The 26,169-nt window shown below is 41.3% G+C and overlaps 3 protein-coding genes across 3 annotated transcripts; 2 read left to right on the top strand and 1 right to left on the bottom strand.

Annotated features, from left to right (window-relative positions):
• The first annotated feature begins 3,644 nt into the window (after positions 1 to 3,644).
• LOC130206682 (matrilin-2-like) lies at positions 3,645 to 10,530 on the top strand. Its single transcript, XM_056434754.1, has 9 exons — positions 3,645 to 3,900; positions 4,042 to 4,614; positions 5,455 to 5,577; positions 5,675 to 5,797; positions 7,098 to 7,220; positions 7,906 to 8,028; positions 8,815 to 9,225; positions 9,323 to 9,399; positions 10,474 to 10,530. The coding sequence occupies exons 1-9, from the start codon at positions 3,774 to 3,776 to the stop codon at positions 10,528 to 10,530; spliced, it is 1,737 nt and encodes a 578-aa protein (XP_056290729.1). The 5' UTR covers positions 3,645 to 3,773.
• Positions 10,531 to 12,684: 2,154 nt separating this feature from the next.
• Positions 12,685 to 20,016, top strand: LOC130206258 (neurofilament heavy polypeptide-like). The gene is made up of 4 exons (XM_056434139.1): positions 12,685 to 12,954; positions 15,760 to 16,740; positions 18,169 to 18,222; positions 18,328 to 20,016. The coding sequence occupies exons 1-3, from the start codon at positions 12,867 to 12,869 to the stop codon at positions 18,216 to 18,218; spliced, it is 1,119 nt and encodes a 372-aa protein (XP_056290114.1). The 5' UTR covers positions 12,685 to 12,866; the 3' UTR covers positions 18,219 to 18,222; positions 18,328 to 20,016.
• Positions 20,017 to 20,159: 143 nt separating this feature from the next.
• On the bottom strand, positions 20,160 to 26,157 carry rida (reactive intermediate imine deaminase A homolog). Its single transcript, XM_056434141.1, has 6 exons — positions 26,026 to 26,157; positions 24,635 to 24,740; positions 24,110 to 24,164; positions 23,954 to 24,022; positions 21,216 to 21,271; positions 20,160 to 21,101 (listed from the first exon to the last, which is right to left on the bottom strand). The coding sequence occupies exons 1-6, from the start codon at positions 26,088 to 26,090 to the stop codon at positions 21,042 to 21,044; spliced, it is 411 nt and encodes a 136-aa protein (XP_056290116.1). The 5' UTR covers positions 26,091 to 26,157; the 3' UTR covers positions 20,160 to 21,041.
• Positions 26,158 to 26,169: the final 12 nt, after the last annotated feature.

The raw sequence follows: 26,169 nt of genomic DNA on the forward strand, positions 1-26,169 counted from the left end.
CTTTGCTCCGTCCCGATGCGCGCAGACCGACGTCGGAGCTCTGCGGCGACCGCGATCGACCAATCGATCACGATCGACGTATTGAGCACCCCTGCATTCAAACATTAAAAAGCCGAGAGTTTTTTTCAGCGTGAGAAATACGATGTGTGGCGGGAGTGCGAGTTAAGACCGAAATGCGTGAGTCTCACGCTCAATGCGTGAGACTTGAGAGCCCTGTATGTCACTTTAGGAAAATGGCATGGGCTTAAGCAGGCAGAGGACAGTGAACGTGTGTGTGTGTGTAACTAGGAAGAGGGGACTGAATATGCTTGTGTAACTTGGACAGTGATGTACAGGACAGGGGGCATTTTATTCAGAAATAAGTTTCTCAACAGTTCCATCTTATCACCTATCCTTCTCTCCTAACTCTTCAAACTATCTCTCTCTCTAAATTCTCCAAACTCTCAACCAACAACCCACATTTTGAATTGAGCCTGAGGGGTTTATATTGCTGTCAAACCTCCCGGCAATATCTGAAACCACTTCCCGAGCAGTCACGTGGTACAGCCCCCAACAACACTTCTCTGCTCGCGCGACAGAGCGATGCGCGCGCCGGCATCGAAGCTCTGCGGTGATGCCCGCACACATCCGCGCACACGGGTGAGCACACTCACTAGCACCCCCCACCCCGTCAACAACTCTTCTCGGCTTGCGCGCGCCAGAGCTCCGATGCCGGCGCGCGCCTCGCTCAGCCGTGATGCGCGCACACGGGTGAGCACACCTCAGTGTTAAATTAAGCTTAGGTGAAGAGCCTTTTTTCCATTATTCTTAACGGAATGTGTCTGTTTTTCCGAACTTGAGGAGGAGGAGGAGGAGGAGGAGGAGTCTGGACAGAGGGCTGTGATGTTCCACTTGTGACTGATTCCTCCTGCTGAAGCTCCTCTCTTCACTCACTGAGGACATTTATTGACCGACTTGATAACAGGGTAAGTAGTTTTTTAAATTTGTTTTCCTGGTAGCAGGAGTCTGTCGAGTGGCTGCTTGCATACTTAGAGAATAATTTTTTTAAAGATTATTACAAAATATTATTTAAACAACGATACACTACAGCAATAGACGGCAAAGGGAAGTTTACAAAGCAGCAAAAGACAGAAGCGGTGCGTCCTCCATATTAAAACAAAAATGTAAAAAGAAAAAAGTAGCATGTCAGCAACCGTCTCACAATGTTTCTGTTGATACAGTTCCAATCCAGAACTGTATCAAGTCTATTTTTTTTTATAAAAGAAGAAAACAATAGAATAAAAGGAGAGTAAGAGGAATCTCCTGCTGTGGGACCTGGATTCTGTATTTACTGAAAGGTTGGACTTCATTGTAGTTTCCATCAGCTGCATCGTGACAAGCCATCAAAGGGAGGGGGGGGGGGGTGATGTGCAAAACAGAGATCAGGTCCCATGAAACCCCTTTAGGTACTCATTGTTTTCATGTTTCATGGCTCTGACGACATCCCACCTTTTCAGCCTGTACAAATAAATGCCATTAAAAAGAAAACGTGACGCGTCGTTGCATGTGTCCAATACTCATGTGTTTAAATGATAACCAGTTTGGAAAATGATGAAATTAATAATCTGGCCGCACATTATGGGTTGTGCAAAAAACATTTAAGCTTGGTATACTGTGGTCTATGGATATTTCATTATTATTATTCTCATTATGACAAATAGTAATAATAATAAACTTTATTATTAAAAATATATATACATCTATAAAATCAAATATTTAAATATATATATATTTATATACCCAAAAATATATATATATACAGTATACAGAGAAAATAGGCTAAGTTAAAAACAATTTTAAAAAACATTTAAAATCAATGAAATAAAGCTATATTTCCAGATAAAATGTTCATATAAGCGACTTAGAGGAACCTTATCTCCTCTGACAGGCTGTTCTGGAGCCTCGGGGCTCTGGATACAAACAATAGAAAGTACATTGGTTACACTCGTGGATAATTGATGAAGAAAGCTCCCGTTAGACCTGTGGCACAGAGATGTCAAACAGATGTGAGGTCAGAGGTCAACCGCTCTGTGGGATTGCAACATGGATATGTGATCTCCCGCAGGTCTCAGGTCAGCTGCTCCCATCATACTGCCTGGGCGGCAGACAGACAGACAGACCACGAGTCAGTGTCATCACCCTGAACGGAGCGGAGGGAGACGTTCACAACTCCATTCGGAAATTCCAACTTCCGCGTCGTCCTCTACGACCAATGCAACCGCCATGAATGGGGACTTGTGTGTTATTTCCACACTGATCACAGACAGGTACCAGACGGCTCTCCTGGGGATTGGATGGGGAAACCGTCTGTGGTTCTGTTCAGCCTCTTAAATCACTTTAAACACCCGCAAGCTCATTCGAGCAGACGTGTGCTGACTTCATTCGGCGGCAGATGGGACAACCTGACTCGTGTAGAGTCCACGAGATCCCCGAAAGCATTTGAATGTGTTGCATCTCCATTCCCACGTTAACCCTATTTATATCCTGATCAAGCTTCCTAGATGGACAAGTGCAAGTCAGATGTTTGTGAGCCGTAATGTTCCCACTATCCATGCTGTTTTGAGGAATTTTATATATAAATTTAAATGTCGATTGAGTGTCTCAGAGAATGTAGTTATAAAAGCTGTGGTGGAATAATGTTCCGATGCCTTGTGAGAAATCAAAAGTATTTTAAGCACGGTGGTCTTATCACACTTTATTATATAGTAACAAGTTCACAAATGATCAGAATGTGAGCCAGGTACAAAAGCCTTGGCTGACCCGGCACTGAGTGATACCAGGTATTTGTCTTGTTTCTGGAAGCAATGGAACAAATGTTTTTATGTGTTTTTAACCACAAGTGACTTTTTAGCTGCAATGGTTGGACCTGTGTCCTTGTATTGTATATATTGTTGTTGTATTTGTGTTTGTTGTTTTATGGACCCATGAGTCTGGAATAAAGAAATATATAGATGGATCAAATAAAATCACAAAAAAACAGACTGAATAAATTAACAATAAAGGTTTAAAATATAATATATAAAGCATAAATAACAGTATTAAATAACAATTATAATATATATATATATTTATATAATACAGTAAATGTTATTTTATACTGTATATATATTATATATAGACATATATATTATATATATATATATATATCAATAACTTAAATTTAGCATGAAACAATTTCTAATGCCCATTTCATTGTTATGGGTGTACTCCTTCATGGCTGTTTGTCGGTTGGTTAGAGGCAGATTTCAACAAAATCTTTATTTTTTCTGTCTCATTCTTCCCACAACCAAAGTTATTAAAGTGCTTTCATGAAGTTAATTTTATATAAATAAGAATATATAAGCATTTTTGCTTCTACCTACACATTTTCAGTCTTTCTGTTATGTATATTAAATAGAATAATATTGTATTGTTTTACAATGATTGACTGAATTGCCCAACATTTTAACGCCATCGATTACGAGTCGGAAAATGAAGTTAAATGCATCGTTTTACAAAACCTTACAGTGTTCTCTAAATGCAATGACCATCAGCCACATTTATGCTGAAGCAGATTTGGATGCAGATTTCCAAAAGAAAAAAATAACAAATGTTCCTGTTTTTGTGGATTTCCCTCTCACCCTTATTGCCTCTCTCTCTCTCTGTCTTTCCTGTTCTATGCAGGCCTGTTCTCTGCTTGCACTGCATTGTGGGAGTGTTTGCTCTGCTCTCTCTCTCTCTCTCTCTCTCTCAGAATGAGATCCCTGGCCCTCGGCCTCTTCTGCCTGTCGTGCTGTAACGCGGTCCGATTGGACAGACGGCGTCCCGGACCCATCGCGGCCAGAGGTCCCAATGACACCGCTATCCAAACCCAACCATTAGGTAAGTCATCAGTGGGAGACCCACATGTGGGTTTTTGCCAACTGCATTTTCAATCAAAGTTTGGATATTCCCCTTAACTTGAGCTGTGAGTTTGGAGCGTGTGGTTCCCTGATCACAACCCCTCCATGTCCTTGATCACAGAGAACTCCTGCAAAGCAATGCCGCTGGATTTCGTCTTTGTCATCGACAGCTCCCGAAGCATCCGCCCCGACGACTACGAGAAGGTCAAGGCCTTCGTCGTCAACTTGCTTCAGTTCCTCAAGGTGGGCCCGGACGCCACTCGTGTCGGCCTGCTGCAGTACGGCAGCGTGGTCCGGCCCGAGTTCTCCCTCGACGCCTACACCACCGCGGCCCAGGTGGAGCAGGCGGTGAGGGGCATGGAGCACCTCGCCACGGGGACGATGACCGGCCTGGCCATCCAGTACGCCACGGAGACGGCCTTCACCGAGGAGGAGGGCGCGCGGCCGGCGGAGCTGCTCATCCCGCGCATCGCCATGGTCGTGACCGACGGGCGGCCTCAGGACGCGGTGGAGGAGGTCGCGGCTCAGGCGAGGCGGGCCGGCATCCAGATCTTTGCCGTCGGAGTGGGCCGGGTGGACATGGACACGCTGAAGGCCATCGGGAGCGAGCCGCACTCTGAGCACGTGCACCTGGTGGCCAACTTCAGCCAGATGGAAACCCTCATCTCCGTGTTCCAGTCCAAACTGTGCGGAGGTGACGAAATCCCCATCTACACAGAAACATGAAGGGGCCATCTGGAACCGAAAATGGTTCTTCAGAGTGATGCCATAGATAGAAGAACCATTTTTGGTGCCACAAAGAACCTTTCAGATTTCTCTAAAGAACCATTTAATTAAATAGTTCTTCAAAGAACCTATAAGTGTATCTCAAAGAACCTTCAAAACATTTTTCTTTAAGGCACTATTTCTGGTTTTAAATCAGGGTTCTGTAAAGAACCATTTCCTTAAAGAGTTCTTCAAAGAACCTATAATGGTATCTCAAAGAACCCTCAAAACATTGTTCTTTAAGGCACCATTATTGGTTCCACGAAGAACCTTTCGAACCAAGGTTCTGTAAAGAACCATTTTCTTAAAGAGTTCTTCAAAGAACGTATAATGGTGTCTCAAAGAACCTTCAAAAAATGGTTCTTTAAGGCACCATTTTTGGTTCTACAAATAACCTTTCAAAACAGGGTTCTTTAAAGAACCATTTCCTTAATTAGTTAATAAAATAACCTATAAAGGTGTCTCAAAGAACCTTAAAAAATGGTTCTTTAAGGTACCATTTTTGGTTCCACAAATAACCTTTCAAACCAGGGTTCTGTAAAGAACCATTTTCTTAAAGAGTTCTTCAAAGAACCTATAATGGTATCTCAAAGAACCTATAATGGTATCTCAAAGAACCTTCAAAATGGTTCTTCAGTAGGTGACGGTTCTTCGTAGAACCACAAATCCTTTTAAAGAACCATTTGAGAACCATTATTTTCCCGTGTGTCCTCATCTCATCCTCACTCCCGTGTTCGCCCCCTGTAATCTGAGTGAGTGTCGACTGCAGGGTCCGAGATGTGTGAGGTGGTGGACCACCAGTGCCAGCACGACTGTGTGAGCAGCCCCGCCTCGTACAGGTGCAAGTGCAGGAAGGGCTTCACCCTCAACCCCGACGGCAAGACATGCACAGGTGGAGGAACTTTACTCTCATCTAATCTGCTCTTTAAAAAAAGAGAAAGGAAATGTCCGTCAGCGCTTTGTTTTTTCCCCTCTCTGTCCCCGTGTAGCCGAGGACAGATGTGCGGTGGCGGACCACGGCTGTGGACACATCTGTGCCAACCTACCAGGTGGCTACGAGTGCCGCTGCCGCCCTGGATATCAACTCAACGTAGACCTGAAGACATGCAACAGTAATTATTACTTTACATTACATATAATTTAGCAGACGCTTTTATCCGAAGTGACTTACAATAAGTGCATTCGACCATGAGTACAAACTCAGAACAACAAGAATCAAGGAAGTAACGTTTCTTCAAGAAAGCAAAACTACAAACAAACCATAATATGATATGATATGATATTCCTTTATTTGTCCCTCAGTCCAGAAATTTAAAAAATCACAGCAGCGGTGCACATCAGAGCATCAATGAAAATAAATATAAAACACAAAACTAAATACTAATACTAATACTAATACTAAATATACAGGGGGAAAATAAAGTAAAGTGCCATTATAGGTGCCATTCAAAAGCCACTGAAGTAATGATGCACGTCCTTCTTCTCCGGGCGACTTCTCTTCCTGCATCACTTACTAGTGGCCTTAACCTCTTAAGGTCACTACCTAGTGACCTTAAGGCCTCCACCTCTACACACTGGAGTGTGGTTATTTTAGCTTGAATCAGTTCAAATGTAAATGTCTAATTTTGAGAATGCACACATAACAAGATCTGAGGGTTCTTTCACACAGTCCATCAGTCATGTGACTTAAATCACCATAATATATACAAATCAACATCAGCATGATCCAGATTTTCAGATTCAATCATATCATTTAATCTCCATCTCAAAACATACCTGTTTACACTGACATTTGGTTAAATTAAATATTCTATGGCCTGCTTTTCATATTTGTTTTATTCTGTTTTTTATTGCACCATCTTTTACAGTGTATTTTTACTTTGTTCTTTTACCTGTCGAAATGTTTTGGCCCCTGTTATTGCCAAATTGTTTTAATTGACTCCTGCACTGCACTTTGTGACACTTTGTCTGTGATAAGTGCGATATTTAAAATAAACCGTACTTACTTACTAAAAGGACCGCCTTCAGGAGGGCGTGATCGCGTGAAGAAAATATATATAAATATAAAATATTGGTGTAAAGTCTTTTATTTTGGTGGACCTTCGATCCAAAAGCAAGGAAGTGTGCTTTAGTGATCATCAGAGCAGAGCAGCTGAAATGTGGAGGTGTTTCCAGGGCGTCGTTGTATCCACGAGTCCAGACAAGAACGTTGGTTTGATCTTTCCCTTCGACACTTTTACCAGCCTGAAGGTTCATCCTCCTCAGAATCGACCCCTGTGACCTTGGGAATCCTGTCCTCAGTGTGTACTGGCTCTACTTCAGGCTACGTTCGGCTTTCCTGTCTATATACAGTCATGGATCGCCTCTCTGTTGTTGTTGTTGTTGTTCCGGGATGTTTTTTTTGTCCCCCAGAGGTGGATCCCTGTGCTGATGGCGCCCACGGCTGTGACCAGGAGTTCACCCGGACAGAGGACGCCTGTGTGTGTAAATGCAGGACAGGCTACACACTCAGAGCTGACGGGAAAACCTGCGAGAGTAAGCGCGTTTCCTATCATTGCTGTTATTTATTTCTTTCTTTTTTTAATGTGTTTTTTTATTGACAGTTACATAACACAGTAGACATGCACTTTAACTGAGATTTCCATTGTTTTTCATCTTTTTGTTGACTTATACAAACAGATAACAAACCCACCCACCGGTACACAAACCTAGAGGAATATGAAAATAAATACATACAAAAATAGATACAAAGAGGTCACCTCATTTCACCGAGCCAGACGTCTACACGTACATAAACACACACACATCTGGTACATCTGTGTGTAGACACACCTGCATCACTCTACAGAGTAAAACACACAGTCATGACATCATACAAGTATATATCCAGGAATTAAATGACAATAGGATTGGCCAGTAGGCAGAAACCAGAGTGCCCAAATTGTCAGATTAATACATGCAAAAAAATATTCTATTGCTGTTACTTCAACAAAATCAGAGTATTTATTTTCCCAATGATGTATTGCTGCAAACATCATTGACTGTTGTGCATGTCCTCCGTCCATCAGGACTGCAAGCGCGTACGAACAGTAAAGCACGAGACGACTCCTGAGCCAGGTGTGGGGCCTTTTCCTGTGGCCGGCTCTGGGGATGAAGGCTCGGACGGGTCAGCAGCAGCACGATTATATTTTTCTCCGTAAACCCGTCTGTTTCCCCGCAGAGACGGACCACTGCGCGGACGGGAGACACGGCTGCGAACAGACGTTCATGAGCGGCGACGATGCGTGCGTGTGCGGATGCAGAGACGGATTCGACCTCCAACCCGATGGGAAAACATGTCAAAGTGAGTCCTGGGAAAGAATAAGAATTCCTAAAAGGAGCTAAAAAGGGTCCGTCTGGAAACAAACAGGGGTCACTTAAAAATGGGAAATAATTATCAATAGATCAAATAAAATCACTAAAAAAACATACTGAATAAATTAACAATAAAGGTTTAAAATATACAATATAAAGCATAAATAACAGTATTAATTAACATTTATAATATATATTATATATATATAATATACTTATATTATACAGTATATGTTACTTTATACTCTATATATATATATGATACAATATGTTATTTAATACTGTATATATATATTATATACAGTATATATATTTATATTATACAGTATGTTATATAATCCTGTGTATATCTATATTTATATTATATATATATATATATATTATACAATATATGTTATTTAATACTGTATATATATATTTATATTATACAGTATGTTATATAATACTGTGTATATATATATATTATATTATACAATATATGTTATTTAATACTGTATATATATATATTATATATATTTATATTATACAGTATGTTATATAATACTGTGTATATATATATATACTGTATATATATATATATAAACAATAAGTAAGACAATATCTAAAATAAATGACGGTATGGCTGAAAAGATGACATGGTTAGGGTCAGGTTTATATTGGGGTTAGGATTATGTTGGGGTTAGGGTTAGGATTAGGATTTAGTTAACATGAGAACAGGGAGCTCATGCTTTTATTTACACATAAAACATGAGCTCCGTGTCCTTGTTCCCGACAGAGCCGGAGTGTGGCGACGGGGTCATGGATCTGGTCTTCGTCATCGACGGCTCTAAGAGTGTGGGCCCCGCCAACTTCGAGCTGGTCAAGCAGTTCGTGAGCGGCATCGTGGCCTCGCTGGACGTTTCCCTGACGGGCGCTCACGTGGGCCTTCTGCAGTACTCCACCAAGGTGCGCACCGAGTTCACCCTGGGCCAGTTCAGCGTGGCGCACAGCGTCCAGCAGGCCGTGGCCCGGATGCAGTACATGGGGAGAGGCTCCATGACGGGCTCCGCCTTGCGCCACATGTTCGAGCGCAGCTTCTCGGCCAAAGAGGGAGCCCGGCCGGGCGTGGCCCGTGTCGGGGTCGTGTTCACCGACGGGAGGTCGCAGGACGACGTGTCCGAGTGGGCCGATAAAGCGAAGGACTCCGGTACTACCCCCTCTACCCCCCTCACGATGCTCCACGCAGTGTCATAACCACGAATCCTTTTCTTTTCTTGTCGTTTATTCTCTTTTCTCTCTTTCAGGGGTCACGTTGTACGCCCTGGGTGTTGGCAAGGCCATCGAACAGGAGCTGAGAGAAACATGGAGCCACCGAACAGAGGTAAAGTGCTCAAGGCTGTCCTGTTGCTTCCCTTTAAATGGTGCTTCACTGCCACCTGCTGCTGCTGCTGCTGAAGTGAGCAACTCGAGACAATTTGAGGCAGCAGCACAGGGGCGTTTCTAGGATTCAAAGAATGGGGGGCTAAGCCAAAATCCTGTGGCACACCAACACCCAAAACAATAACAAAAAGTCAGTTCAGTCAGCATTTTTGTTTTTTAATATTTCTCCATCGCCGTTCTCCACCACAGCGTCTCCAGTGCATCGTTTAATTCTACTATCTTAAAGTAATTACTGCGCTACCTACCGCCACCTACTGGCACGAGAGAGTATTTAATTACGTGGACAGCCACTGTATTGCAGCCTCCGACCCTCAACAATTGGCAAATTATTTGCGACAACTAAATATATTTTTTGGAACGATTAAGTGAAATTGGACGTTTTCTCACACCGCAGTGGTTTAAATCCACTGTGTTAGGGTATGTTATCGCATCCAGCATGTCTCAATTTTCGTTTGGGTCCCCGGTTGTCCATTGTTTCCGATAATTCATAGATTGGTGGTGATTTTGCTCTTTAGTTGTGCTTGCACACAAGAGACAGAATTTCAGGGTCTTAGTGATATTTTATGATAAAGATGAACTAGTTCAGTGTCAAATATACCATTCAATGGAAAAAAAATATGATAATATATATAATTGCAAAGAATAGAGAGATTTCTATAGGTATTTATTGTATTTTGAATTTGCTCGTTCACAGCTGAAGCCCCCCTAGAATAGGCCTTACGACGCCCCTGAACCCTGCATTATCGATACCGCATAACTCATCAGTCATTTTTGTTTATTCGCTCTGCAATCATGTGCACTCCCCCACAAGCACGACATTGTGTACATGCAGGGACAGGAAGGGAAAGATTAGAAGAGATATGGGGAGCCCAAAAAAAGGGAAGGGTAAGAAAAGAACAACTGATCCAAGAGAGAGGACAGGGAGATCTTCTCACGTCTATATTATTTCCCCGCAGACAAACCATCCGGAGAAAACATGTGCCGGTGTGACAGCGTCATGATGTTTCAAACGCAGGTCACAGAGAAGCTGAAGATGCTGGCGCAGAGTAATATCCTTTTCCAGAATACCTGAGGACTCCACTGTTACACTGAGTTTGGTCATCTCGGGTCGATGTGTCTCTGCTATATCCCTCCAGTGCTAATGAATAGTAACATTGAATCATGTGTTTATGTAACTCTAACGCTTCATTCTGGTCACATGACATCTATTATTCTGTCCATCCTGCAGAGGGATCCTCCTCTGTTGCTCTCCTGAAGGTTTCTTCCCTTTTTTCCCCTGTGAATTTTTCTATTTCTTTTTCTATTTTCTTTTTCTTTTTCCTTTCTTTTTCTATTTCTATTATAAAAAATAAAAATAAAATTATTTTACAATTTATTTTTCCTTTCTTTTTCTATTTCTATTCTTTTTAAATTTTTTCACATTTATTTTTCCTTTATTTTTTCTTTCTATTTCTATTATGTTTCTATTTATTTTTCTATTCATAATTTGTGATATTTGGGCTATATGTTTACACATAAAACCGTCATTGTCAGAAAATTACTTAATTTTTTTAAAAACTTGATGAAAATGTAATTTATCTTTAAAAATATAGCCGACCTTCAGTGGAAAGCAATTCTAACGCTTGGCGGGGTTGTGTTTTCATCTGTTCCTGCAACTTTTCCTTAACTTTGCCTACTTGAAGCCATGACGAAGAAGCTGGACACACTGGAGAATCAAGTCGTACCCAAATGACTCGTCTCCCCTGACCGGCGGCGCGGCATCCACAGGGCGCCTTCCATCTGAAGCTATTTATACACGTCTCTCTACACAACAACATTTATTTTTTGTCTATAGTGTTCTTTGTCATGTAATGCAAAATTAAATGAATAACTGTGTACAGTAAACTGACAAATACACATATTACACTTTACATGTCTTGTGTATTTTAATTTTTACATTTTTTTCAGACCGTATGATCACTGTGTCACAATAATAAATGAAAGCTATTCAGTCAGCAATATAAATGCAAACCAGTATATCAGCATACCATCATGGACTCAGGCACTAAAAATAGGACCACGGAAAGGGTAGGACCATGTACTACCCATGAGTGTGAAAAAACTAACTACATACAACGTCATTTACATGAAAGTTGCTCAGTGGGGTCTGAGGTAAATAGGTCTGACTGAAAATAGCCCGATCTACCGCAGTGGGGCCCATAAAGCATGAGCGCTATAGCGCTTTAAACCCTCCTCCCAGGCGCTGGTTCTCGGACCCAATCTCATGTTCTGAGGAAGGAAAATAACTTTGAGGATCTACTGATTTAAATAAGGGATATTCATGTATTCATGGTGACAAGTTGATGAACACAGAAATATAAATGTCTGCTAAGTTACACACATCTTTTTCCCCAACGTAATGGGTAAAAGTCTCTATAGGCCCCATGGCATCATGTGACGGACCGGAAATTGTAATTCCACCATTACGTAAAGTTTGCTAAAACTCCTGATGCTCTTTCTGTGGGCTTGTTAAACTTGTAATAATACGAATATTATTATTAATAACATTATTATTATTATTATTATTGTAATTTTATTTTTTTATATTATGTTATCGATTCCTATATTTAGAGTAGCTACCAATGAAACACACTCTTTAAAAAAATTTAAACAAATGCCAATATTTGAAAAAACAAAGTTTATGTCTTGACTCAAATTATATAGAATTATATTGCTATATGAATTACACTAAATTGAAAAAAACTGAACATTAGCGCTCAGCAGGCTGTAACCAATCAGACGCGGAGGATGGGCGGGTCTTCCCTCGAGTCGCCGCTGCACATGCGCAGAACGCATCGGGGCACTGTCAAAAAACCAGCCGGTCGCTACCAATGAAATACACTCTTTAAAAAAAATGTAAACAAATGCCAATATTTGAAATAAACACAGTTGATGTCTTGACTAAAATTATATAAAATGATATTGCTATATAAATTACACTAAATTGAAAAAAACAACGTTAGCGCTTCCTCGCCGCTGCACATGCGCAGAACGCATCGGGGCACTGTCAAAAAACCAGCCGGTAGAGCCCTTTCCCCCGGAGCGGACACGCCCACAAAGAGGGAGGACACGCACTTCACACACACGCGTTCGCCCACCACCCCCCTCCGCGTATGAATAGTGTGCCTGTGAGAGCGTGAGACAGTCGGGCAACATTCATGCATAGCTGCTTTCTGTGTGAGGGGGGGTGCACTCGGGGAGATAATGGTACCCGGCTACTCTTAGGGTCCCATGCGCGTGCACAGCCAGACGCTCTGTGCCTGTGCTAACGGAGAGAGAGGCGGGACGCTGCTTGAGCTTCACACAAGAAGCTCCAAGTTTAGTTAACTTTTTTTAAATTAGTCTTCGTCTCCACTCGTGTTTCCAGCCATGGGCTGCTCGAACTCCAGCGCCCAGACCGTCGACCAGGAGAAGAAACCCGGGACGAAGCCGGAGGAGCACAATGGCGACACGCTGGGTGAGTTAGGTCAAGTGTGTGTTTCTGTCATTTCCATATTAAGGACTACAACCGGGGAGCTTCTACCTCAACGCGTGTGTGCGCGTGGCTCCGCGTGTGTCTCTATGTGTGTGTGTGTGTTTGCTGGCTGCTCTGGAACACTATGTGCTTTCTCGCTTCACCCCCCTCCCATAGAGCTACAGAAACCCCCATCCCGTGGGGACGTCGATGTATTAACTTAGTTGGCCACATCTAGCTTAACGGGTCGAAAATGTGTTAACAAACAATAAAGTTTTGTTTAAATTCTCAACCTACTCAACGTTAATTGAGCATTTTGCATGTAGGTCAACCTGCACGGGTATATGGGACTGCCAGGGTTGCCAGGTCTGTGTGACAAAACCAGCCCAAAAACCAGCCCAATATCAGAACTCAAAATATGCCCGTGCCAAACCATATACACTGCTTTTAAAGTCCATGTCCATGTGTGTACGTGCTGATCTGGAGTCAGTTTGGTAGGATTTGGGTATAAATAAATTATTTCATTTAAAATATGGATTTTTATTTAAAGATATTCATGTAATTTTCATGCAAAATAGGTCTACCCGAACCAGCGGACAAAAAATTCAACCCGCGACAACACTTCAAAAGTAGCCCAATTCCGCGGGAAAACCGCGGACCTGGTAACACTGGGGACTGCATGTGACTCCCAAAGCCTGCTGGGAGTTTTTATTTATTAAATTTTTTTTTATGAGGTCCTACAGCCTGAGGCAGGAGTTGCAACCCAACCTGTTTTATGCCGCGTACTGTAGTCCGATTAGTAACGACGTTTCACACACACAAAGCAAAGTTTGCATGCACAGGTGAGCATGAAAAGGAGAGGAATGTACACACACACACACACACACACTAATGCATGCATAAACACAAAGTGGATGCCTGGTTGCCACGGAGGAAGAGGAAGGGCTGGGAGATGCCCGAATTCCTCTGCATGGGCATTTATTAGCACATGCAGCCCCACTCCTAGGTTCTGCTCACACACCCCACACAGACCGTGATTGTTAATTCACGGGTTCATCCCACTGGTACATGGCTCCGTCATGCCTGGCACGGGCTGCATGTACAGTATGTTCTCACTCCATCTCCACCGCATACGTGCAGTCAAGAAAGCGTGTCTTTGTTTTGAAGGAGGCATTGTCTCGTTCCAGCCGGCCGGCTTCCGTCACCTGGAGGAGCTTTCAGGCTCTTGCATCACCCCCAACAAGAGAAGCAGTTATTGTCCCCAGACAAGCTCCTCTACATGTGGGTGGATGGGTTTTAAACCATACAGCATACACACTGTGTCTAACACAACAGCTGTCTGCCCTCCAAAGCCACCACTGCCTCCCCCCTCTGTCTGTCCCCCTCCCTCCTGCCAGCCTTCCTCTGTGCACTGTTTTGATTTGGATCTCCGTCATCTCTGGCGGCTAAATCATGTTGACACGTGACTCATCCATCCATTATAAGACTATTAGGCAGTAGTCTACAGATTCAAAGTGTTTTATTAGATTTTAAATCAGACAATCATATTCGAGTTTTTTCTTATTTCGTGGTTATTTATTATTAAAAAATGTTTTTAACGACTTAATATTTGTAATAATAATACATTTCTATAGCGCTTTTCAAAAATATTTAAAGACGCTTTACATCACATAGTTAAAATATCCTAAAAGCTATGCAATAAAAATAACTAAAATGACAGCAAAAACAAACGATAAAAGCAAATAAGAACGTAGAGAGCACACAATCACACATTAAAAGCAGTTTTGAACAATTACAACTTATTTCTTTTTTGTACCTAGTATACTTGTTTAGTTTTAGGCAATACAGATGGGACACGCACAACAAAGAAAAACAAAACGATATTAAATTATGGGGTGATTTTTGTGTGTGTTTGCCCCTCCTTTAGATATCGGGATTACAATTATATTTCTTACTGGCAGTTTTGCCCTTGTGTGTTTTTCCGACGCCGGTTGAGGAGGCTCTCTGCTCAAAGAACGGCCCACAGATGGGAGAACATTATCATGTTCAAAGTCAAAAACACAGAGGGGCTGGAAACGCCATAATATTAGAAACATGTCACTTCACACTTGTTTTTATGTGCGACGCTCCCTCTCTCTCTCTCCCGGTTCGTTGGAGTTGCCAGGCCGTCGCATTCCCTTCCAGCCATCACTCTCGGCTCCTTTTACCGCCTCTGACAGACGAATAACATCGGGAGGCTGCAGCCTCCAAACTGTCCTCCGCTCTCTCTGTCACTCTCTCTCTCTCGGCCCATTCTGGTTTGTCCCGTTTGTGAACAAGTGCAGCCGGTTGTTTCCGTGAAGTAGTTAACACTGCGATACACCTGGTATTTGATTCAGGTATCCAGTCCCGCAATTGTTCCTCAACTACTGGCTCCTCCCCCTGAGGGCAGCTGTTGAGGTAGGGTGTCACTTCAAAGGCAGTAAAGCCATCATCATGTGCATTTCATTTTCTCCGAGGGAGACTTTGGGGCTTCAATAAAATCACATTTCCATCTGCGGAAATGAAAGGATGTTTTTTTTTCTAGAACACAGACTGTGTACCTTATTGCCTTTTTTTATTCCTAATTTCCCTGCCATCCTTGTTGGGTTAAGCAGTTTTCAAAAATTAGCATTTGGGAACCATAAATTAACACATTGTATTTGCCCTTTTTTTAAAAAATGTGACAGATTACCAGGGTAGCACAAAGGCCTGGTGACTGCCACATGCATTGTCACTTGTAAATCCTAATCCAGCTTCCCTCGGGCTTTTTCTTCCCTGTGTTGACAGCGGTCCAAAACGGCGTCATCAAATCGGAAGATGCCCAAACCATCGAGGACCAGATGCAGCTGCCTGTGCAGACGGCCCTGCCGGACGACCTCCAGCGGGGAGCCGATGATGAGTCGGAGGCCGTGTTGGTAGCCCTGGAGGCCCAGGAGGATCTGGGCTCCGGGGAGGACCTCCTGGCCGCTCCAGAGCCGGCTCCGGAGACGGCCACTCCGGATGAAGTCGCTACTGAAGCCGTGGTGGAGGAAGCTGTCCCTGTAGAAGCGGTCGTGGCCACAGAGGAGGCCCCTGTTGTCCAGGCAGAGGCCCCCGCTGCTGTTCTGGAGGAGGTGACCCCCGGGCCGACGGAGGCCTCCCCTGAAGTTGCCGCCCCCGACGCTGAACCTGTTGCACCCGAGCCGGCGGAGGCTCCAGCGATCGCGGAAGAGGCAGCGGCCGTTGAAGCGGTCGCCCCCGTGGAGGCGGAGGCTCCGACTGACAATGCTGCACTAGCAGCGATGGGCTCGACGGCCCCGTGTGAATCCTCAGAACCAGCCGAAGCTTCGGCACCAGCACCAAGTGAGGCTAAAGCAGAAGGTGAAGCTGCGGCCCCGGCAGAAAGTGTTGTAGTCAGTGAAGCTGCAGCCCTAGTAGAAGCTGAAGCTGCAGCCCCAGTAAAAGCTGAAGCTGCAACCCCAGTAGAAAGTGTTGTAGTAAGTGAAGCTGCAACCCCAGTAGAAGCTGCAGCCCCAATAGATGCTGCAGCCCCAGTAGAAGCTGAAGCTACACCCCCAATAGAAGCTGCAGCCCCAGTAGAAAGTGTTGTAGTAAGTGAAGCTGCAGCTCCAGTAGAATCCTCCGCAGAAGCAGTGCAGCTTCTGATAGATGCAAACATCGCCGCAGCAACGATTCCAGAGATGCCTCCATTGTCTCCCGTCGCCTCAGCAGAGACCGCCCCACCCGCAGAGGCGCCCTCCTCACCGGCCCCGGGGCCCTCACCCGGAGGTATGACCCCCTTGACCAACACCACTGCATTGCTCTAGTTTGACTCCGTTTTCTCTCCCGTCTTTTTTTAAAGTTGATCTTTTTACCACAATGAGTAGATTCCATGTAGCTCGTGATTTTCAATCAGATTTTCATGTTGTATCTGACATGTTTCTGATGTGATGATATGATATTCCTTTTTGGGGGGGATTATATTATAATATATATGTAATATTATTACAATGGAAGGTGGCTGCGCAGAATGGTTTCTTTAATTAAAAAAAAGCCGTCATGTGAACAAGCCATGCTTTAACTTGCTTGTTGATGAAGCTCCACCAAAAACTGACTGATGGGTTTCTGTGTGAAAGTCAAGTATTGCTCCTGGTTGATTTATGCGGACGTGCGTTGGGCACTGAGCATGTGCAGACAAGCACAGAGGGAGGGAGAGACTTCAGATGGGATTCAGTTTTCATCCGGGTAAACAATGTCGTGGTCTCCGGCAGTCACACCGGCTCATCCATCTCCAGTGAGTGTTTTACAACATCAAGCAGGTATCCAGACTCTCAGGGAGCCCTGTGATTGGTTGGAGCTGGCAGGAGGAACAGGATAGCGTTGGGCCGAACAGTTGACGCACTGTGAGAAATAGAGATCGGCCACACACACACACGCGCTCATACGCTCACACACACACACACACACACACACACTCTCCCCCGAAGTGAAGGCTGGCCTTTTTTGCATGTTGTCCGCACAACGGATCCAGTCACGCAACTCTCGCTCATCGTGAAGCGACTCCTGCTTCCCATTAAAAAAAGCTTTATTTCGCAAGGCGAGCCCCGCTGCATTCCAACGTGAAGAGTTAAAACATTTACGAGGGTCAGTAGTCGTGTGTGTGGGTATTGCGGATACTCATTACATCATCACACTGGTGCCACTTCATTAGTGCTGATGCGCGTTTCCCTCGGCGCTGAAGCAGTGATTCTCTGGTCACATGACCCGTGACATACAGTTCCACTGTGTTGGGAAAGTAAAGAAACATTTTTTTTTTTAAATCAGTGTCACTTTTTTTTTAGCACCTCCTTCATCCCCTCCTCAACTCTCTCAAGAGGACACTTTGTACTTTTTAGGGCAGAGACGCCTCTACAGGAAGCGCGTGTAGAATACTGGTCTGCTGTTAAAAGACACATTGCATGATGCTTCCGAGCCTCTCCCTCTCTGCCGTGTGCATGCCAAGCCACTTACAGTATAGTGTGGGTACGCAGAAGCCGGGTAACTCACTGGTAAACCAGTTCAGCAGAACCAGATGGCTAAAAAAAGAGATTCTAGCTCTTCCACTACTTTTGTAGTGGAATAAGTGTTTTTAATTTGGTGATGGGGAGGTCACATGACCATCTGAAATCATTGACTTCTCTCTCTTTCGTGTGTGTGTGTGTGTGTGTGTGTTTTCAGCTGAGGCCACTCAAGTTACGGAGAGCGAGAATGCCAACCAGGCGGATTAAGTTGGTAAGAGCACCACCGCGATCCTACACCTGAACCCCGAATACAAAGTTGTTTTTTTAATATGATTTGATGATTGTTCGCTGACTCTATCAAACTGTCTTCTTTCAGAGAGAGGGGTCGCACCGTTGTACAGGGGGAGCGAGCAAGAAAGAAAGAACAAAAAGCAGACGGACACATTTTTTCAGCACCGTCACCAGCGCTCAGCAAACTGACCCCCAGATGATTAATATGCGCCGTGCCTTTAATAACAATGTCACAGTTTTCTACATTTGTAAATACAAACTTTTCTTTTCTTCTATGGAGACCTTAAGTGCCTGGACACACACACACACACACACACACACACCGTGCAATGGAAGTGAATCCAGGTCTGCTTCAGGAACACAAGCCAAACAACTGTGAATAAAATGATGCAAGTAGTTTGAGGAGGTGACCAGCACACAGGCCGGGTTTACACTGCCAGCTGCAGCTTTTATTCAGCTGCATAAAACAGATTTTTTAAAAGCTCCCACATTGTCACAGATTAAGTTTATCGGTGTGAAGAAGGCTAATTTCTGCCATAAATCCACTGTCTTCTGGTGTTATTAAATTGCAGCCTCCATTTAATCAAGAGTGACGGAGTAACAGAGTGTAATACTGATGAGCACGACGGTCAACGCCCATGTTTCCTTACATATTTCTGTTTATAACTCGAAAGGGAAAATCCTGATTACCAAATGTGTTATTTTTTGCATAAGGAAGAAAAACAAAATGCATCCAGATGATAGGATACAGAAGTGTGGTAACGACAGGAGACCCAGGGGGCGAGGTTGAGAATGCAGAGGACGGACGCTGACGTGGTCCTGCGGTTCCATGAAGCCGTTCGGCGCCGTCGGTTCTGTAGCCGGCAGCCGTTAATAAAATCGAGAGGCCTCCCCGGGCCCGGCGGCGATGATGTCACACACACACACACACACGTGGTTCTGGCTCGAGTGTGTTTACGTAGATCTCACTTTTGTACTCGCAGTTATCAAAATACGCCATTTATCTCAAGATTACAAGGTCAGTATTGAGTTATCTTGAGATTATATGGTCATTGAGTTATTTTGAGATTACAAGGTCATTATTGAGTTATTTTGAGATTACATGGTCATTGAGTTATCTCGAGATTACGAGGTCATTATTGAGTTATTTTGAGATTACATGGTCATTATTGAGTTATCTTGAGATTACAAGGTCATTATTGATTTATTTTGAGATTACAAGGTCATTATTGATTTATCTTGAGATTACAAGGTCATTATTGATTTATCTTGAGAGAACAAAGCTCATTCAACAAAAGGCAGATTTCTGAAGAAATAATTATGGGGACTCAAATGTGTGATTAATTAGATCGGGCCTGGCGTCTGTAGTTAATGCTTAATCGTATTTATTAGCAGCCAGGCTATGCTTCTCTTTGATGTTGACTGATCTCAACACTCAGGAATAAGTCAAGTTTTGTTTTCTCTTTAACTGGAAGCATATCTCGCTTCAAGATAAAGAAAAAGAATGAACTAGTGATCTCGATTTTAAAATAAAAAAAAGGGGGCTGCAAGCACGGCCTCTCTGCTCCTAGTGGATGTGATTTTTTAAATGATTATTAGTTATACATGCTGTGTCATTGAAGTGTAACAATGATTTCAACTGGAGGGTGTGATGGACATTGAGGGAACAAAATGATATCTTTTTTTTATACTCCTTTTCTTTATCTGTAATATATTCCTCTTCATCTATGATTCTGCTAACCTAGTGTACAGAATAAAAGTGTACTCACTAAGACATGTGCTTTTGAACCTTTCATTAAAAAAACATGCACCCGTCACTATCCAAGTGATACAAACAGCTCCATAGATAAAAGACCATTTATTAATCTTCCTCAGGGACCATTTGCTCCATCTTAAAAAGGGACCCGTGTTGACACATTTGAGATTTGATATATGATATGATATTCCTTTATTCGTCCCAGTGGGGAAATTTCAAAATATATTATAAATATATATATATAATAATAAATTTATTATATATATATATACAGGACTGTCTCAGAAAATTAGAATATTGTGATAAAGTTCTTTATTTTCTGTAATGTAATTTAAAAAACAAAAATGTCATGCATTCTGGATTCATTACAAATCAACTGAAATATTGCAAGCCTTTTATTCTTTTAATATTGCTGATTATGGCTTACAGCTTAAGAAAACTCTAAAATCCTATCTCATAAAATTTTAATATTTCCTCAGACCAAGTAAAAAAAAGATTTATAACAGCTGAGTGTTTGTCAAGGCTCAGGAAACCCTTGCAGGTGTTTCGAGTTAATTAGACAATTCAAGTGATTTGTTTAATACCCTACTAGTATACTTTTTCATGATATTCTAATATTTAGAGATAGGATATTTGAGTTTTCTTAAGCTGTAAACCATAATCAGCAATAAATCAGAATAAAAGGCTTGCAATATTTCAGTTGATTTGTAATGAATCCAGAATGCATGACATTTTTGTTTTTTTAATTGCATTACAGAAAATAAAGAACTTCATCACAATATTCTAATTTTCTGAGACAGTCCTGTATATTATTACATATATATTTATTATTTATAAATATAAATATATCAATATATTTGATCAATTATATGCTCAGAAATAGTTTTGTTCACATCAATGAAACGAAAGAAGTTTTTTGATGATTGAGTAATAATTAATCATCCAGCCTCAACGAGAGAGGATCCACTTTACACGACTTCACAAGGCACTCGTTTAGATAAAATAAGAGTTCTTGCTTTGTTTTTTAATAGATGCACTTGTTGTTAGGAAGCGTCGGTCAGAGGGCCCAATACGGCGACTGCTTCGATCTGAACCAGGCCAGCCTAGGAAAAAGAAGAAGGAAAAAAAAAGACGGAGAGAGAGAACATACGATGCCGGTTTCAGTACCGATGAATCCACTGTGGAATGGATGGAAAAAGTGTTGGTCACATACTCACTCTGGGGAGAGCAGCCACCTGGTAAGCAGCTCTGGCCGGGTAGTTGATGCTGAAGACTGGAGAGCGGCATGATTAATGGCATCACTCACTCACTCACACACACACACACAGACACACCCACACAGACACACACTCACAGACAGACAGACCTTGTATGAAATAAAAAAGCCTTTGTTTGGATTGCAGGTAACACACAGGTAAACCAATAAATGTTCCTGCTGAGACACGTCACTGAACCTACATCCATCATGAGCTCGTGTTGATCATGGAACGTTTGGTGTCCGGTATTGTGTCCAATATTGACTCTGTGGGAAAGGAGTTACCTTTTCTCTTTCCATAGTGGCCCTTTTACTGCTGCACATTCAGACGTTATGCAAAACTATAATATATAGATATAAAATAATATTTTTTTCTATATATATATTTTATAATATAATTTTTTCATAATACTTTAATAATGTTTGTTTTACAAAAATATCTTTAAATATAATTTTGTTATATTATATTTCATAATATGAATGTTATTTATTGTATATATATATTTTATATATAAAATAATATATATAAAATAAATTATATTATTTATATAATAATATACAATATAACAAAATATAATATATGTATAAAATAATATGTATAATATACACTACCGTTCAAAAGTTTGGGATCACTTAGAAATGTCCTTATTTTTCAAAGAAAAGCATTGTTTTTTTCAATGAAGATAACATGAAATCAATCAGAAATACACTCTATACATTGTTAATGTGGTAAATGACTATTCTAGGTGGAAGTGTCTGGTTTCTAATGAAATATCTCCATAGGTGTATAGAGGCCCATTTCCATCAACTATCACTCCAGTGTTCTAATGGTACATTGTGTTTGCTAATCGCCTTAGAAGACTAATGGATGATTAGAAAACCCTTGAAAACCCTTGTGCAATTATGTTAGCACAGCTGAAAACTGTTTTGCTGATGAGAGAAGCTATAAAACTGGCCTTCCTTTGAGCTAGTTGAATATCTGGAGCATCACATTTGTGGGTTCGATAAGACTCTCAAAATGGCCAGAAAAAAAGAAGTTTCATGTGAAACTCGCCAGTCTATTCTTGTTCTTAGAAATGAAGGCTATTCCATGCGAGAAATTGCAAAGAAACTGAAAATGTCCTACAGCGGTGTGTACTACTCCCTTCAGAGAACAGCACAAACGGGCTCTAACCAGAGCAGAAAGAGAAGTGGGAGGCCCCGGTGCACAACTCAGCAAGAAGACAAGTACATTAGAGTCTCTAGTTTGAGAAATAGACGCCTCACAGGTCCTCAACTGGCAGCTTCTTTAAATGGTACCCAAACGCCAGTGTCAACGTCGACAGTGAAGAGGCGACTCCGGGATGCTGGCCTTCTAGGCAGAGTGGCAAAGAAAACGCCATATCTGAGACTGGCCAATAAAAAGAAAAGATTGGTATGGGCAAAAGAACACAGGCATTAGACAGAGGAAGATTGTAAAAAGGTGTTCTGGACAGATGAATCCAAGTTTGAGGTGTTTGGATCACACAGAAGAACATTTGTGAGACGCAGAACAGGTGAAAAGATGCTGGAAGAGTGCCTGACACCATCTGTCAAGCATGGTGGAGGTCATGTGATGGTCTGGGGCTGCTTTGGTGCTGGTAAAGTGGGAGATTTGTACCAGGTAAAAGGGATTTTAAATAAGGAAGGCTATCACTCCATTTTGCAACGCCATGCCATACCCTGTGGGCAGCGCTTGATTGGAGCCAATTTCCTCCTCCAACAGGACAATGACCCAAAGCACACCTCCACATTGTGCAAGAACTATTGAGGGAAGAAGCAGGCAGCTGGTATGCTGTCTGTAATGGAGTGGCCAGCACAGTCACCAGATCTCAACCCCATTGAGCTGTTCTGGGAGCAGCTTGATCGTATGGTCCGCAAGAAGTGCCCATCAAGCCAATCCAACCTGTGGCAGGTGCTTCAGGAAGCGTGGGGTGACATTTCAACAGATTACCTCAACAAATTAACAGCTAGAATGCCAAAGGTCTGCAATGCTGTAATTGCTGCAAAAGGAGCATTCTTTGACGAAAGCAAAGTTTTAAGAAAAAAATTAATACTTCAAATACAAATCATTATTTCTAACCTTGTCAATGTCTTGACTATATTTTCTATACATTTTGCAACTCATTTGATAAATAAAAGTGTGAGTTTTCATGGAAAACACGAAATTGTCTGGGTGATCCCACACTTTTGAACGGTAGTGTATATATTTTTAAATCATATTTAGCAGCCAATCAGGTTTCACTCTGAGCTCAGTGAGCAAACATCAGCGGTGCCTCTCACGTTCCATACCTCTGAATGTGCTCCTTCGGCATATTTACAATACTGGGAGGCTAATTCAAGGACAACAATCATCTCAAGGATGTGCCCGGACAAATATAATGGTGTTCAAAGCCAATGAATGAAGAATTAAAAGAAGCATGTGACTATTGACCATTTGAACTCTGGGTAAGAATGAAGCCAGTATGCTCAAAAGGCAGTGACGAGGAAGCCTTCAAGTGAAAGTCACTGATTAGGTAACAAGTAAGTGTGTCTGGTTGATGACTGTTCCCTGGGTTGTGCTGCCACCCAGTGGGGAAGTCTATACTGCAAGTAAGAAGTGTTGGGTTTTGTTCATGGCTCAGCAGCAATGACAGATTGCTAATAAAAACTCATATTGATACGTGAATGAATGATACTTACACTGCTTGTAAATGTCGTTGACGCTGGTGAAGTCATTCATGTCAGTTAAGAGGACTGTGGTTTTGACAACTGCAGGAGATAAAAGACAAAGTGGATGTGAAGACCTGCGATAGATTAGTTCTCCCCCGTGGGAACTTCACTTTATTTCTGCATCACCGTTCTCATAGCCGCACCCGGCAGCTTTCAGGATTTCACCCATATTCACAAGAGCCTGTGGGGAAAAAGAAATTCCAGATGTCAGTGCTATAATATTTAAATATAATATTTCATAATATAAATAATGTTATTCATACATATATAATTATATATCTAAAAAATAATATATATATATATATAACATCAATAACATTATTTATATTATAAAATATAATAAACAAAATTATATATATTAAATTAATACATATCAATTATTTGACATAATGTTATTTATTTTATATATATACTATATATATCTATATTATAATTGTTTTTTTATCTGGATTTGGTCATTTGTGAGACAAGCCAACAGAACAGGAGATGGAAATGATACGAGAGCGAACCACTGAATACAGGATAAATGTACTCCTCAATATTAGCCTCTCGATGAATAGAATATAAGAAACCTTAGAGTCATTTTACGACCAGAATGAAGTGGAGAACTGTTAAACCACATCCATGGGAGGGTGTTTTGTGGTGGGTCACCTGTCTGGTTTGAGCCTGAACACCCCCGTCCACCAACTGTCCACTGGCAGGATTCATCCCCAGCTGCCCCGAGATGTACACGGTCCGATCCACCTGCACCGCTTGGCTAAGGGACACACAGAAACGGGGACAAAGAGTCACGGAGATGGGATTGAAGGCCGGGTAGCCTCTTCCAGAAAGACTGCAGAATCCTCTTGTCCCTTTTTATCACGACAGATGGAGAACAAACAGACAAGAAATGCGGAGACACTCTTCATTTCCAAAGTTACTTATAATGCGTAAATTCTATGAGAAAAAAATTATATATATATTATATAAAAAGAATACATACTGTATATTTTGTTCATATATATTTATATAAATTATATATATTGTATTGTATAATATTAATATTTAATAGATTTGGAATATTTGTATATTTCTTTTCAATATTATTATTTTTAAATAGTTAAATTTTTTACTATTATGTTTTGTAGTATACATTATATTTACTTTGTATATATTATTTTATATATATATAAAATATGTATATTTCTATTAGAAAATACTATATATATATAAAACAATATATATATTATTGATATAATTGTATATATAAATAATGTATATATATTATTCTATATAATATATATAACATAATATATATACAATATTATATATATTTATCTCTATTATATATAATATTACAATTTTATTTTAATATTTGTAGAACTGAAATAATGCTATTTATTATTAAAATAAATACGTTTTATTATAAAATATAATACATATAACAAATAATATATATATCATTTTATATATAATATATTTTTATAATATATATATATATATATAAAGAAAACATTTTTATATATAAAATATATAAATAATAATATATAAAATAAATAACATTATTTATATTACAACATATTTAAAAAAGAAAATAAATATTTAAAAAAATATTTATGAAAGAATATATTTTATATATATTTTATAATATAAATATATCTTATACATCAATGCCATCATCTTATCGCACAAGTCAAGGTGAACAATTTGACCTAACATTGTAATACTGGCATGTTACACTTTAGAAGGAGCTCTGCAATACAGTTTGCTGTTTTCAAAGTTTAAAGTGCAACCCCAAAAATAAACTTGCACTTTGCTCCCAAACATTGAGTGACTGCTGCTCTACCTGCAACCTCTAACTTCCTGGACGCCACCGTGCACTTAAACACAACCATGTGTTGATATTGAGGGGAAATCCCAATGGCCGTGACTCTCTTCACATCATATCCCCAGCATAATGCTGAATAGTAATAACAACGCACATAATGCAGGTCAGTTTAACCTGCAGTTAGCCCGCTGTGCGCGTCAGCTGTGACTCGGTGCGCCTCCACGTCTCTGCTCACCTGTACGGGCCGATAGCGGCGGGAGCTTTAGCTGTGCTGATGATCCTCCTGATTAATGCAGCCATGTTATTATGAATGCGTGAACCAGACGGCGTGAATGAAACTAGTGCTGTCACAGAGCTACGAGGAGAGCACCGGGTGACG

Source organism: Pseudoliparis swirei, chromosome 16, assembly GCF_029220125.1.
Source record: "Pseudoliparis swirei isolate HS2019 ecotype Mariana Trench chromosome 16, NWPU_hadal_v1, whole genome shotgun sequence".
NCBI classification, from domain to species: Eukaryota; Metazoa; Chordata; class Actinopteri; order Perciformes; family Liparidae; genus Pseudoliparis; species Pseudoliparis swirei.